We start from the raw sequence: 15,100 nt of genomic DNA, 5'->3' as shown, positions 1-15,100 counted from the left end.
CTGGGCTGGGAAGGTCCTGGGTGGAAGGTCCTGGGCTGGGAAGGTCCTGTGGTGGGAAGGTCCTGGGCTGGGAAGGTCCTGGGCTGGGAAGGTCCTGGGCTGGGAAGGTCCTGGGTGGGAAGGTCCTGGACTGGGAAGGTCCTGTGCTGGGAAGGTCCTGGGCTGGGAGTCCTGTGCTGGGAAGGTCCTGGTTGGGAAGGTCCGTGTGGGAAGGTCCTGGGCTTGGAAGGTCCTCGGCTGGAAAGGTCCTATTCTGGGAGCGTCCTGGGCTGGGAAGGTCCTGTGTTGGGAAGGTCCTGGGCTGGGAAGGTCCTGGGCTGCGAAGGTCCTGTGTTGGGAAGGTCCTGGGCTGGGAAGGTCCTTGGCTGGAAAGGTCCTAGTCTGGGAGTGTCCTGGGCTGGGAAGGTCCTGTGTTGGGAAGGTCTTGGGCAGGGAAAGTCCTGTGTTGGGAAGGTCCTGGGCTGGGAAGGTCCTAGGCTGGAAAGGTCCTAGTCTGGGAAAGTCCTGGGCTGGAAAGGTCCTAGGCTGGGAAGGTCCTGTGTTGAGAATGTCCTGGGCAGGGAAGGTCCTGTGGTGGGAAGGTCCTGGGCAGGGAAGGTCCTGAGCTGTGAAGGTCCTGGGCTGGGAAGGTCCAAGGCTGGTAAGGTCCTGGGCTGGGAAGGTCCTAGGCTGGAAAGGTCCTAGTCTGGAAGCGTCCTGGGCTGGGAAGGTCCTGTGTTGGGAAGGTCCTGGGCAGGGATGGTCCTGTGTTGGGAAGGTCCTGGGCTGGGAAGGTCCTGGGCTGGGAAGGTCCTGGGCTGGGAAGGTCCTGTGTTGGGAAGGTCCTGGGCTGTGAAGGTCCTGGGCTGGGAAGGTCCTAGGCTGGAAGGTCCTGGGCTGGAAAGGTCCTATTCTGGGAGGTCCTGGGCTGGGAAGGTCCTGTGTTGGGAAGGTCCTGGGCTGGGAAGGTCCTGGGCTGGGAAGGTCCTGGGCTGGGAAGGTCCTCGGCTGGAAAGGTCCTATTCTGGGAGCGTCCTGGGCAGGGAAGGTCCTGTGTTGGGAAGGTCCTGGGCTGGGAAGGTCCTATGTTGGGAAGGTGCTGGGCTGGGAAGGTCCTAGGCTGGAAAGGTCCTAGTCTGGGAGTGTCCTGGGCTGGGAAGGTCCTGTGTTGGGAAGTTCCTGAGCTGGGAAGGTGCTGGGCTGGGCAGGTCCTGGGCTGGGAAGGTCCTGGGCTGGGAAGGTCCTGTGTTGGGAAGGTCCTGGGCTGGGAATGCCCTAGGCTGGAAAGGTCCTAGTCTGGGAGCGTCCTAGGCTGGGAAGGTCCTATGCTGGGAAGGTCCTGTGTTGGGAAGGTCCTGGGCTGGGAAGGTCCTGGGCTGGGTAGGTCCTGTGTTGGGAAGGTCCTGGGCTGGGCAGGTCCTGGGCTGGTAAGGTCCTGGACTGGGAAGTCCTGTGTTTGGAAGTTCCTGGGCTGGGAAGGTCCTGGGCTGGGAAGGTCCTGTGTTGGGAAGGTCCTGGGCTGGGAATGCCCTAGGCTGGAAAGGTCCTAGGCTGGGAGCGTCCTAGGCTGGGAACGTCCTAGGCTGGGAAGGTCCTGTGTTGGGAAGGTCCTGGGCTGGGAATGTCCTAGGCTGGAAAGGTCCTAGTCTGGAAAGGTCCTGGACTGGGAAGGTCCTTGGTTGGGAAGGTCCTGTGTTGAGAAGGTCCTGGTCAGGGAAGGTCCTGTGTTGGGAAGGTCCTTTGCAGGGAAGGTCCCGTGCTGGGAAGGTCCTGGGCTGAGAATGTCCTGGGCTGCGAAGATCCTGGGCTGGGAAGGTCCTGTGTTGGGAAGGTCCAAGACTGGGAAGGTCCTGGGCGGGGAAGGTCCTAGGCTGGAAAGGTCCTAGTCTGGGAGCGTCCTCGGCTGGGATGGTCCTGTGCTGGGAAGGTCCTTGGCAGGGAAGGTCCTGTGTTGGGAAGGTCCTGGGCGGGGAAGGTCCTGAGCTGTGAAGGTCCTGGGCTGGGAAGGTCCAAGGCTGGGAAGGTCCTGGGCTGAGAAGGTCCTAGGCTGGAAAGGTCCTAGTCTGGAAGCGTCCTGGGCTGGGAAGGTCCTGTGTTGGGAAGGTCCTGGGCAGGGATGATCCTGTGTTGGGAAGGTCCTGGGCTGGGAAGGTCCTGGGCTGGAAAGGTCCTGGGCTGGGAAGTTCCTGCCCTGGAAAGGTCCTATTCTGGGAGCGTCCTGGGCTGGGAAGGTCCTGTGTTGGGAAGGTCCTGGGCTGTGAAGGTCCTGGGCTGGGAAGGTCCTGGGCTTGGAAGGTCCTGGGCTGGAAAGGTCCTATTCTGGGAGCGTCCTGGGCTGGGAAGGTCCTGTGTTGGGAAGGTCCTGGGCTGGGAAGGTCCTGGGCTGCGAAGGTCCTGTGTTGGGAAGGTCCTAGGCTGGAAAGGTCCTAGTCTGGGAGCGTCCTGGGCTGGGAAGGTCCTGTGTTGGGAAGTTCCTGAGCTGGGAAGGTGCTGGGCTGGGCAGGTCCTGGGCTGGGAAGGTCCTGGACTGGGAAGTCCTGTGTTTGGAAGGTCCTGGGCTGGGAAGGTCCTGGGCTGGGAAGGTCCTGTGTTGGGAAGGTCCTGGGCTGGGAATGCCCTAGGCTGGAAAGGTCCTAGTCTGGGAGCGTCCTAGGCTGGGAAGGTCCTAGGCTTTGAAGGTCCTGTGTTGGGAAGGTCCTGGGCTGGGAAGGTCCTGGGCTGGGTAGGTCCTGTGTTGGGAAGGTCCTGGGCTGGGCAGGTCCTGGGCTGGTAAGGTCCTGGACTGGGAAGTCCTGTGTTTGGAAGGTCCTGGGCTGGGAAGGTCCTGGGCTGGGAAGGTCCTGGGCTGGGAAGTTCCTGTGTTGGGAAAGTCCTGGGCTGGGAATGCCCTAGGCTGGAAAGGTCCTAGGCTGGGAGCATCCTAGGCTGGGAACGTCCTAGGCTGGGAAGGTCCTGTGTTGGGAAGGTCCTGGGCTGGGTAGGTCCTGGGCTGGGTAGGTCCTGTGTTGGGAAGGTCCTGGGCTGGGCAGGTCCTGGGCTGGTAAGGTCCTGGACTGGGAAGTCCTGTGTTTGGAAGGTCCTGGGCTGGGAAGGTCCTGGGCTGGGAAGGTCCTGTGTTCGGAAGGTCCTGTTCTGGGAATGCCCTAGGCTGGAAAGGTCCTAGTCTGGGAGCGTCCTAGGCTGGGAAGGTCCTAGGCTGGGAAGGTCCTGTGTTGGGAAGGTCCTGGGCTGGGCAGGTCCTGGGCTGGTAAGGTCCTGGACTGGGAAGTCCTGTGTTTGGAAGGTCCTGGGCTGGGAAGGTCCTGGGCTGGGAAGGTCCTGGGCTGGGAAGGTCCTGTGTTGGGAAGGTCCTGGGCTGGGAATGCCCTAGGCTGGAAAGGTCCTAGGCTGGGAGCGTCCTAGGCTGGAAAGGTCCTAGTCTGGAAAGGTCCTGGACTCGGAAGGTCATTGGTTGGGAAGGTCCTGTGTTGAGAAGGTCCTGGTCAGGGAAGGTCCTGTGTTGGGAAGGTCCTGTGCAGGGAAGGTCCCGTGCTGGGAAGGTCCTGGGCTGAGAATGTCCTGGGCTGCGAAGATCCTGTGTTGGGAAGTTCCTGGGCTGGAAGGTCCTGGGCTGTGAAGGTCCTGGGCCTGGAAGGTCCCTGTGTTGGGAAGGTCCAAGACTGGGAAGGTCCTGGGCGGGGAAGGTCCTAGGCTGGAAAGGTCCTAGTCTGGGAGCGTCCTGGGCTGGGATGGTCCTGGGCTGGGAAGGTCCTTGGCAGGGAAGGTCCTGTGTTGGGAAGGTCCTGGGCGGGGAAGGTCCTAGGCTGGAAAGGTCCTAGTCTGGGAGCGTCCTGGGCTGGGAAGGTCCTAGGCTGGGAAGGTCCTGTGTTGGGAAGGTCCTGGGCTGGGAAGGTCCTGGGCTGTGAAGGTCCTGGGCTGGGAAGGTCCTGGGTTCGGAAGGTCCAAGGCTGGGAAGGTCCTGGGCGGGGAAGGTCCTAGGCTGGAAAGGTCCTAGTCTGGAAGCGTCCTGGGCTGGGAAGGTCCTAGGCTGGGAAGGTCCTGTGTTGGGAAGGTCCTGGGCAGGGAAGGTCCTGGGATGGGAAGGTCCAGGGCTGGGAAGGTCCTGGGCTGAGAATGTCCTGGGCTGCGAAGATCCTGTGTTGGGAAGGTCCTGGGCTGGGAAGGTCCTGGGCTGGGAAGGTCCTGGGCTGGGAAGGTCCTGGGCTGGGAAGGTCCTGTGTTGGGAAGGTCCTGGGCTGGGAAGGTCCTAGGCTGGGAAGGTCCTAGTCTGGGAGCGTCCTGGGCTGGGAAGGTCCTAGGCTGGGAAGGTCCTGTGTTGGGAAGGTCCTGGGCAGGGAAGGTCCTGTGTTGGGAAGATCCTGAGCTGGGAAGGTCCTGGACTGGGAAGGTCCTGTGTTGGGAAGGTCCTGGGCTGGGAAGGTCCTGTGTTGGGAAGGTCCTGGGCTGGGAAGGTCCTGGGCTGCGAAGGTCCTGTGTTGGGAAGGTCCTGGGCTGCGAAGATCCTGTGTTGGGAAGGTCCTGGGCTGGGAAGGTCCTGGGCTGCGAAGGTCCTGTGTTGGGAAGGTCCTGGGCTGGGAAGGTCCTTGGCTGGAAAGGTCCTAGTCTGGGAGCGTCCTGGTCTGGGAAGGTCCTGTGTTGGGAAGGTCTTGGGCAGGGAAAGTCCTGTGTTGGGAAGGTCCTGGGCTGGGAAGGTCCTAGGCTGGAAAGGTCCTAGTCTGGGAAAGTCCTGGGCTGGGAAGGTCCTAGGCTGGGAAGGTCCTGTGTTGAGAATGTCCTGGGCAGGGAAGGTCCTGTGTTGGGAAGGTCCTGGGCAGGGAAGGTCCTGGGCTGGGAAGGTCCTGGGCTGAGAATGTCCTGGGCTGCGAAGATCCTGTGTTGGGAGGGTCCTGGGCTGTGAAGGTCCTGAGCTGTGAAGGTCCTGGGCTGGGAAGGTCCAAGGCTGTGAAGGTCCTGGGCTGGGAAGGTCCTAGGCTGGAAAGGTCCTAGTCTGGAAGCGTCCTGGGCTGGGAAGGTCCTAGGCTGGGAAGGTCCTGTGTTGGGAAGGTCCTGGGCAGGGATGGTCCTGTGTTGGGAAGGTCCTGGGCTGTGAAGGTCCTGGGCTGGGAAGGTCCTGGGCTGGGAATGTCCTGGGCTGAGTAGGTCCTATGTTGGGAAGGTCCTGGGCTGGGAAGGTCCTAGGCTGGAAAGGTCCTAGTCTGGGAGCGTCCTGGGCTGGGAAGGTCCTGTGTTGGGAAGTTCCTGAGCTGGGAAGGTGCTGGGCTTGGCAGGTCCTGGGCTGGGAAGGTCCTGGACTGGGAAGTCCTGTGTTTGGAAGGTCCTGGGCTGGGAAGGTCCTGGGCTGGGAAGGTCCTGTGTTGGGAAGGTCCTGGGCTGGGAATGCCCTAGGCTGGAAAGGTCCTAGTCTGGGAGCGTCCTAGGCTGGGAAGGTCCTAGGCTGGGAAAGTCCTGTGTTGGGAAGGTCCTGGGCTGGGAAGGTCCTGGGCTGGGTAAGTCCTGTGTTGGGAAGGTCCTGGGCTGGGCAGGTCCTGGGCTGGTAAGGTCCTGGACTGGGAAGTCCTGTGTTTGGAAGGTCCTGTGCTGGGAAGGTCCTGGGCTGGGAAGGTCCTGGGCTGGGAAGGTCCCGTGTTGGGAAGGTCCTGGGCTGGGAATTCCTGTGTTGGGAAGGTCCTGGGCTGGGAAGGTCCTATGTTGGGAAGGTCCCAGGCTGGGAGTTCCTGGGCAGGGAAGGTCCTGGGCTTCGAATGTCCTGGGCTGGTATGGTCCTGTGTTGGGAATATCCTAGGTTGGCAGGTCCTGTGTTGGGAAGGTCCTGGGCTGCCTGCCCTGTTTTGGGATGGTCCTGGACTGGGGTGTCTTGTGTGGGGTTACTCATTCGGTTTTCCTCCTGGGTTCTGGGGTATGCAGCCTTGTCCTGGTGACCATGAAGTACCAATACTGGAGATGCCACAGTCTGCCCTTGGACCCCACATCTCCTGCTGGCTGCTGGTGTGCAGATTGCTCAAGAGCTATAGTCGGTGAGGGGAGGGGTGGCCTCAGCTCCCTCTGGTGTGAGGGAAGTGTTCAGCTGAGAGCCATTTTTGTCTAGGCACCACAGTAAGTGCTTGATTTGCAGTTGGGTAGCTCAGAGTTCCTACCCATGTATGTTAGAAGTTTTCTGATCAATTTGGCACCCATCTGGTGGAGCTGGTGCCCAGTCTCAGCACAGGAAGAGGGGCCCGAGTTCTACACAGGCAGGAGCAGGGCCTGGCTCTACTGGTCCTGGGGAGGCTGGTGAGCAGGTCATGGGCTGGTTGCAGCCCTTCAGAGGCAGAGTGTGGCTCAGGGACTCTGGAGTCTCAAGGTCCCTTCCCTAGGAGAGCCAGGCAGTAAGCTGGTTCTGGGGGCAGCTGGGGTACCTGGTATCTGTGCATAAGGGGTCAGTGGGGTCCGTGGGGTCCGCTCATTCCTGGGGTCTGTCAGCTTTGGGGTGTGGAGTGCCCATGCCTGGCCAGCAGAGTCTCACCTAGCTGGAGAACTTCACGCCTCCAGTGAGGATGGCGTCTGCTCTTGGTCAGGATCCTGGTTTGGGGAGGGAATGAGGGTCTCGTCCTTGGAGGTATTCAAATGTCAGCAGCCTTGCCGTCAAGGGACCATCGAGGAGGGGGCTTGGTTCCCTTCTGCCAGGATCCCTGAGTTGCATGTCCGTCTCAACATGGGCTGGATGTCCAGTTCAGCTTGGCCTATGTGGAGGGTAGGGCTGCACATTCCCGCCCCCAGTGTCTCAACCAGGCCCTGTCCTGGCTGCAAAGGTCATGTGAAGGTCATGATTCTAAAGGTGGCACTTCAGCCCAGCAAGTGGGTGGCTACCGTCCTGGCTGCCCCCAGGTGCCCCCAGCCCCTCCACCCAGAGCCAGGCCCTAGCCGCCCACCTGTGGGGACCTGTGGGCATGATGCTGGGTGAGATGGCCCTGGTGTTGGTGCAGAGCCATATGTGAAACATTTGGGCATCCAGACCCCCACCGCTCGCTGGAGTGGACAGTCTTCCCCCAGGCAAGTCCTGGGTCCTCCGAAGGGGCCACCTCCTGCCGGGGAAGCTTCCCTGTGCTCTTGGGGCACAGCCTGGACATTTGCTCTTTAGAGAGAAACTGGCTCTGGTCCAAGTCAGCTGGGCCAGCCTGCGTGTGGGAGGCAGGGCCTCCGCTGTGGCTGGAGAGCGAGGCCAGTGATCTCAGTGCCCTGGCATTAGAGGGGGCTCCCCAGGGGAACCCTAAGGAATTTGGAGGCAAGGAAATGGGAGAACTCTGGAAAGAGCCGATTGTGTGTCCCTGGGGTCCTTGTGCTGCAATGTGACACGTGACGTCTTCCAGCCCAGTGGCGGGCAGCTGCTGCCCCTGGCACCTTGGCACACTGGGGGACGCTCTGCTGCTGGAGGAGGGGCCAAGGCTCCACCCCTGCACTCCTGTGGGAGAGTCCCTGCTTCCTGATCTGAGTCACAGAGGCCCTGCCTCTGGATTCAAGGGGACTGTCCTAATAGCCGCAGGATGGTGGAAGTAGCACCTCCCAGGACCAGGCTGGCCTGTCAGTCCCTTTGCCCTCTCAGAAGCCGGGCTGTGTCCCCTGAGCTGCTGTGTCCACTCTGTGCCTGACAGGTTCCACTCGCAGCCAGCACAAGGGCTTAGCTGCCGGCCCCAGGGGCAGCCCTGGAAATCCCAATTGGCAGGTTGGGCTGCCCGTGGCCTGGGAGAGTCCTCGAGCCCGGGCTCGGGTTGTCTCCTGAGCGCGGTTGGGTCTTGAGCAGCACTTTCCGACACAGCCCCTCCTGTGTGTCAGGTGGGGCATTGCTTCCCTGGCCTCTGCCCTGGCAGCCCCCTCAGCCTGGTCTTGCCACGGGCACCTGGCCTATGGAACCTGCTCTCAGTTGCCTGCCCTGCTGGCCCGCTGCAGCTCACCCCAGACTCCTGCGTGTCAGTGACTTCCCCAGAGACCTCTTGCCCATGAGCCTTCCCAAGAGTCCCCTCCTCTATGACTGTTGCTTTCTGGGGAACAGACCATGCCCAGACTTTGGTCAGGGTGGGGGACTCTAGACAAGATCCCAGGGTCAAGTCCCCAGGCCCAGACCACAGCCCCGGTGTCCAGGCTCTGCCTGGCGTGGTAGGTGTGCCAGTACGTGGGGTCAGGGCCTCCTGGAGTCCCTCTCCTGTGACCAGACCCCCTGGATGCAGAGGTGGGCTCCTTCTTACACGGGGAGAGGTCCTGAGCTCTGATGCGTGCTGCCCTTGCAGCTCCTCACGGTCTCTGCTGTGCCCACCTTGCCATGGCCACCACATCCCTTGTGGACATTGTTTTGCACAGGGAGCAGCTCTCAGGTCTGGAGGAGCTGGGTGACGGTCCAGCATTGTGTGGCAGAGCCCAGGGGCCCAGGACGGGACAGGCGTTGGAGCGCCCTCCCTCGGTGTGCCTCGGCCTGCGTCTCCGGCTCCCCGCCGCCCACGTGCTCCCCTCACCAGGCGTCTTCTCTTTGCAGAGAGCCTCGGTGCGGAGGTGGGACTGCTGCAGCTCCTCGGGGAACCTCTGCCCCCGCAGATCACCCAGATTGAGGACCCCGACGTCGGGCCAGCCTATGTCTTTGGACCAGAGGCCAACAGTGGCCAGGTGGCCCAGTACCACGTCCCCAGCCCCTTCTTCCCCACCTTCGCACTGCTGCTCCACGTCCGGCCGGCGGCAGAGGGCCCTGGGGTCCTGTTCGCCATCACCGACGCCGCGCAGGCCCTGGTCCTGCTGGGCGTGAAGCTCTCGGGGGTGCGTGGCGGGCACCAGAACATCTCGCTGCTCTACACTGAGCCTGGTGCTGGCCAGACCCACACGGCCGCCAGCTTCCGCCTGCCGGCCTTCGTGGGCCAGTGGATGCGCTTTGCGCTCAGCGTGGATAGCAGCTCTGTGGCCCTGTACGTGGACTGCGAGGAGTTCCAGCGGCTGCCGTTCACTCGGTCCCCGCGGGGCCTGGAGCTGGAACCCGGAGCCGGCCTCTTCGTGGGGCAGGCCGGAGGAGCCGACCCCGACAGGTTCCAGGTAAGCCCGTCCATCCTGCAGTGGGGCTGGACCTACTGGGACAGGACCCAGCCGGCCTCCCTCCGCCTGCTGCTGCAGCTGGAGAGCTGAGCCATGTCCTGCGGGGGCCAGCCTGGCTCTCTGGCCCTTGACACTGGAAGGCACACTCTGGGCCTTTGTGGTTTCTCTGAGACCCTGGGGTCCAGTCCAGGAGGGCCCCTTGGGACTGCCTCACAGTAGGACCCCCACCTGCCATGGTGAAGGGCCCTCTTCAGTCGTGGGCGGGGCCTGCAGTGTGCTGGCTCCAGGCCTGGTCAGGCGGGTGTGGGGCCCAGTCCAGGCCCAGCACCAAGCTGCAAGATTTCCATTTTGTGCCCCTGGCTAATGAGACCTTAGCGGTTTAAGGTCACTGACAGTCGACCTTGACCCCGGGGCTCGGGCATGCGTGAACCTGTGAGGGCACCCTGAATGGCAGCCGGGCTCCACCCAGCCTGATCAGTTGTAGGACTGGTCATTGTTTAGCGCAGTGCAGCAGCCCAGCGCGGGGTTAGCTGGAGGCCCGATCTCCTGGGAGCAGCCATGTGGGTGCCCCCAGCAGGCACTGACCACACCCGGATTCCAGTGCTCCAGACAGGCGTCCCTGTGTGTGCCTGTGAGGCCGCGTCCCCAGGGACAGAACGTGATTATGGCCCAGACAAGGGCCGCTTGTCTGCAGTTGCTCTGAGTCTTGGTCTCTCTGCTCTGAAAGCTGACCTTCCACCTTTGGCAGGAACTTCGGCCCCCGGGGCTCAGGAACCACTGGGACGTTGGCACCAGCCCTTTGTTTTCCTTTTGATCCTCAAGCCAATCAGGGGAAGGTCAGGGAGCACGTCTGGGTGGGTGGCGTGAGTTCTGTGCCTTTCATTCCTTAACAGAGGAGGTGTCCGTGGGACCCCGGGCATAGGCTGCGGAGCGCACGCCATGCCCCAGGAGGCCCTCGGAGCCTGGGGTCTCAGCACCCCTGCAGTGAGGCGGCCTCAGCTCTGGGCCTGGCTAGCACTGTGTGAAACAGATTGCCAGATGGACACCTGGGCCAGCAGTGTCCGAGCGTGTCCATGGCTTTTCTCAGACTCTTGGTGGAGGCAAGCTTTCGTAGCGTTGTCACTGATTTGTTGGCTATTGTGTTTCCTGTTTTTGGTGACTGACCTGCTGATGTTCTTGCTTTTGGGGGGAGTGGGCAGGTTCAACCACATCTTATTATTTATAGAACCACTTTATAGATGGAAGAAATTGGTCCTTGGTTTTGTAACTGTAAATTTTATTTCCTAGTTTGTCATTTGCATTTTTGTTTTTTAAAAGCCATTGGGATGTTTAAAGTATTTCTTCTGGTCTGGAGAAAACCCCTGTGACTAGCAGAATCCTGGATGGTTGGAAGATGGAAGTGAGGGTCCCAGGTCCTGTGTCCCGCAGAGGGGAGCTTGCTTTGGTAGAAGGCAGAGTTGATTTGGCACAAGATGTGTTCAGACTTTTTGAACAGAGACTCTTAAGAAAGGGTCATTTGAGTTGTGTGATTGACAAGGTTTGGCAGAAACAAGTTCAGAGCTATGGGGGCCACAGGAGGCTAGGCTTTCTGAGAATCCCCTCTGGGTGAGGCTCAGTCCTGTCCGTCACCTGGGGCTCAGAGAGCCCAGCTATACTGCAGAGCTGTGTGGGACTCAGACAGGACAGCCAGGCTGGATGCCCCACACACAGGCATCCTCACTGAACTGAGTAGTGGAGCCAGAGCGGTGTTTGTGAGGAGGTGACAGAGCAGGACCACAGGAGAGGCAGCTGGAGGAGGCTGGCTTTGCAAACAGTGCTGTGCCTTGCATGACCAGAGCCACCCAGCGGGAAGCAGAGGGCAGAGGAGACCCCGCTGCTCCACTGCAGCTTCGGCCATGCCAGCCACAGGAGCAGGGGAGCACCAGGGAGGCAGTGGCGTCACCCGCCACACGGGGTGGGACTGGCGGCCACGTCCCATCTCCCGAGGGGATACTTAGCCTCTGCTGTCCTCTGCCAAGAGGCAGCATTTCTGGGCCAAGGGATGCGGGAGCAAGAGGCTGCCCCAGAGAACACAGGGGACCCAGGCAGGGCCATGGGGCCAGAGGCAGCCCACGCCACGCACGCGCCTGAAGGTCAGTCTGCAGAGCAGCGTGGTGCGAAGTACTCCCCAGGGTTCTGGGATGAAGTGCTCTGATCCCTCAATCTCTGGACTTCACGACTCTGGGTCCAAGTCTGCCAGGTCCGCAGGGCCCTGCTGTCTTTTGCACTGCTGACTTCTTCCCCACTGAACACGCAGGAGGGGCAGCGGGCAATGGGCAGCGGGCAGCACACGGCCCTCTGGCGCCCCCTGCAGGCTCCTGGTCACAGCCCGGCTGCCGTGCAGAAACAGGCGCAGGTGATGGGGATCTGTGGGGGCGCTTAGGGCCCAGGGCTGGACGCTGAGTGGCGGGAGCCCTGGCCCCCTCCATCCTGGAGACCACCTCGTCCCACCCAGTGCCGCCCAGTGGGGAAGCACTTCTCTAATTTAACCCTCCCTGTCCTTGGAAGTGACCAGTAACTCAGTCGCTGGCCCGTCCATGTGGGCAGAGCCCACCTGGATCCTGCTCCCAGGCCAGGCTGCTGTGCTGGCCTGGAGCTGACCAGCAGGACGAGCCCTCCCCTGCCATTTTAAGCCTCTCCTTTCCCATGAGGGGCCGGTGCCTGGGTGGTGTGGGTGCCTGGGCCACTGCCTGGCTCTGTGCGCTTGGCACCTCCCACAGGTGCTCATGGGATCACATGCATGTGCACACATGCCCCCATGCCTTACAGGTGCTGGCCAGCCCTCTGCGACAGTTGGACTCCCAGAATTCCCTGGTTGGCTTGGCCACCCCCTTGGGTCTCCTCACCCCGGTGGAGTGCCTGTCTCTCTGCCCCTGTTGAGATGAGGAGCCCAGCCCTGGCCCCTCTATGCTGCCCTTCCCCTGGGGTGGGGCCTGGGGCCCACTGCCTCAGCACCATACGGTTGGGCCACCTCAGGGACCAAGTGTCTTCACAGGTGGGCCTGACCTCTGCCTCTCCTCCCCAGAGGCTATGGACATGGTCTGGGTTCTCCAGAGCTCAGGGCATTGAAATCTAGCTGTGAGGACATGCGGGTCAGTGTCTACTGACCTGGGGCTTCATGGGGAACCTGTCCCTGCCCTCTCACATGTGAGAACCCCGCAGGCCTCGGGAGGGGTCTGCTGGAGGCCTGGGGAGAATGGAGGTCCTGGGGGGTGCTGTGGAGGTCCCGCTGGTTTGGAATGCCCACCGGGGGGCCTTGCAGAGAAGCAAGCCGCACTGCCCTGGGCTCTTAGCCTGAGAGTCATGCAACTCAGGATGGGGCGTGGTCTCCGTTCAGGTAACAAGACACCAAGATGCATCCCTGATTGAGTATCAAGTAGAAGACAGAGGAAGCGCTGGACAGCGGGTGGACACTTGTTCCCAGGGGGAGGCCCCTCCCAGAGTGTGCTCCAAGACGGAGATGCCAATGTGGCAGGGATGCAGGGCTGGGGTCTGCACGGCTGGCCTGGAGGCCTTGCATCCGCCTCCTTCCTCGCTTGGTTCTGACACATGCCCCGTGGAGGCCCTGCTCTGTGGCTGCCCCAGCCCTGCCTCTGGCCAGTCCCCACGTGCGCCCCTGCAGACCCTCTGCACTGGGGCTCAGGGCTGTGGCCCTGCTGACCTGTCCTGCCCACTGCCTGGCACATGTCATGGGCCCTGTGTCCTGCCTGGTCACCCCTGCAGTGCTGGCCCATCCTTGTCCTTGGGGCTGGGGCAGCATTCCCCATACTGACCACTCCAAGACCCGGGTCCTGGCTCCCAGCCCAGGAAGCTCGCTGGTGGGCTGTTCGCTGCTGCTGGCCCCAGCGCTGTATTGGGTGGGAAGGTGGCATCGTGTAGAGAGCACACCTGGCTCCCTCCTGGTGGTGGAGGCCCGACACCTCCAGCGCTTCCTGAGGTGTCCCCGCAAGCCTGATCAGAACCGGGGCTGCTGGGCCAGGGCTGTCCTCCAGGACGCTCATCAAGTGTCTTAGGGCAGCGCGGCTTAGTCCACGTCCCCACCCCAGGCCCAGGTGTCCTTGTTTTGGACAGTGCCGGGGCGGCCTCCTCGGGCAGTAGATGCTAATGAGTGCTCCCTTTTGGGTCCACTTGGAACCAAGCCAGGTGAGGCGGCAGGACCCGGGGCCTCCCTGGCCAGCAGCCTGCCACCTGAGGAGGCCCCAGGCCCTCTCTCGCCCTCCCGAGCTGCTGGGATCCTGGGCTCAGGTGTCCCTGGCTGGCGGGGGCCAGTAGGAGTCGGCAGGCTGAACCCACGTCCCTGCCTCAGGAGCCACAGTGACCTCTCACCTCTGTGTCTAGGGAATGATTGCAGAGCTGGCCGTGCGTGGGGACCCCCAGGTGAGCCCCCTGCGCTGCCTGGACCAGGAGGACGATGACGAGGATGGGGTGAGTGACCGCCGGGCTGGGGCAGAATCCCCATGGGAGGCGGGGCCCGAGGGAGATGCTTTGCCCTGGGGTCCCAAGTGACGTGCAGGGAAGTCCCCAAAGACACGCGTTGGGTGCCAGGAGCCCGGGACAGCGTTTTCCTCGCTGGGGCTGGCCTTGACCTCCCCTGGAAACCACGGAACATGAAGCACACTCGGGCGCCCCGAGGAGCCCCCGGCAGCCCTGGCATGGGTGGCGGGCGGCATCCAGTCTCGCAGCACCTGAGGAATCAACCCCATCCCCGCAGCTGGAGGGTGGGAGGAGGGGTCACGCGCCTGGGTCAGGCACATCCCACGCCCCCAGCGGCGTCTACTGCGCACTCTGAGAGCCCGACTGGCCGGCGGGGGCAGCGGGGTTACCCACTTACACAGACGTGTTTTCGTGACAAAGCTACTGAGTTACTCCTGGAGGGAAATCCAGAATCTGGTCGGGACTTGCTTCCAGGAGTTGCTCGCCGGTGCTCGGGCGGTGGGCACCCACCACCAGTGGGCCCAATGCTGTTAAGTTCTCGACACCTAGCAGAGGGTACGCTCTGGAGCGCAGAGGCCATCCCATCCAGGACGCGGCCAGAGCCGAGCCCCACTCCAAGCTTCTCGGCTGGAGTGGTGGTGGAGGAGGTCTGCTCCGTGGGCACCTGCCTGCCCTGGGGCTTCCTCCCAGACAGCCCCAGGACGGTGGCCAGGCGGCAGGAAAGCCATGTCCTAGCGGTGCTCTGCAGGGCGGGTCCACCTGGTCCAGTTAGACACATCTGCCTGACCACCAGGTGGACACCCAAGCGGCCTCGTAGCTTTCCAGGCCCTGCTGGGGTGGGGGTGTGGTCATGCCTCCTTTCTCTGTCCACCCACACCCTGCAGGCATCTGGAGACTTTGGAAGTGGCCTTCAGGAGGAGGACCAGCATCTCAGGGAGGGAGTGGTGAGTAGCTGCACAGGTGGAACCCCCTCCTAGGGACAGGGACGGTCTCTGGCCCGGCCCCCAGCCCAGCAGTGGGTGTGTGCACAGGTGGACACGACTTCCCTGGTGGGCAGCTCCTGCTCCCAGGGAGTGTGGAGGGCGCAGCCTGCTGGCCTCACTGGCCCCAGGGACGCTCTTCTCAGCCCTGGCGAGGAGGCTGAGGCCAGGCCCTGGAGTCCCTTTGACCTCCCATTGGCCCATTAGCTTGCAGACATCCTGGGGGACAGGCAGGCTTTGAAGTGCTTGTTCAGGGAACTCCTCTCCACGGGGGCGCAGGGCTTCCTGAGGCTGCCCAGAGGAGCCCTACACGGGCCCCTCCCAGGTGGCATAGGGCCTGGACCTCTGCACCGCTGTGCACCTGGCCTGGGCTTCTGTGGGCTTGGTGGTAGCTTTGGTGGGGTTCGGCTGGTGGTGGGAAGACTGTCCAGGGAGCCCTCTGCAGGGCTTATGCTGTGCCCTGGCTGGGGTGCCCACTGTGGTCCATGGGCCATGGCACCAAGACTCACCAGGAGGCAGCCACACAGCACGGGCAGGGAGGCTGCTGGCCACCACTTAGTCTGTGTCCTCCACACACCACGGCTACCCTGCCACCAGGCAGGTGGTCTTCAGAGCAGGGC

The 15,100-nt window shown here is 62.5% G+C and overlaps 1 protein-coding gene across 1 annotated transcript in view; it reads left to right on the top strand.

Annotated features, from left to right (window-relative positions):
• The window catches only part of COL18A1 (collagen type XVIII alpha 1 chain), a 62,662-nt gene that overhangs the window by 16,031 nt on the left and 31,531 nt on the right, over positions 1-15,100 (top strand). Inside the window, 3 exon segments of the mRNA XM_079100792.1 lie at positions 8,483-9,027; positions 13,405-13,491; positions 14,385-14,444. Coding sequence (XP_078956918.1) covers positions 8,483-9,027; positions 13,405-13,491; positions 14,385-14,444 — 692 coding nt within the window.

The sequence above is a fragment of the Sciurus vulgaris genome, assembly GCF_902686455.1.
Source record: "Sciurus vulgaris genome assembly, chromosome: 10".
Classification (NCBI taxonomy): domain Eukaryota; kingdom Metazoa; phylum Chordata; class Mammalia; order Rodentia; family Sciuridae; genus Sciurus; species Sciurus vulgaris.
This window is presented reverse-complemented; position numbering and strand designations above follow the sequence as displayed.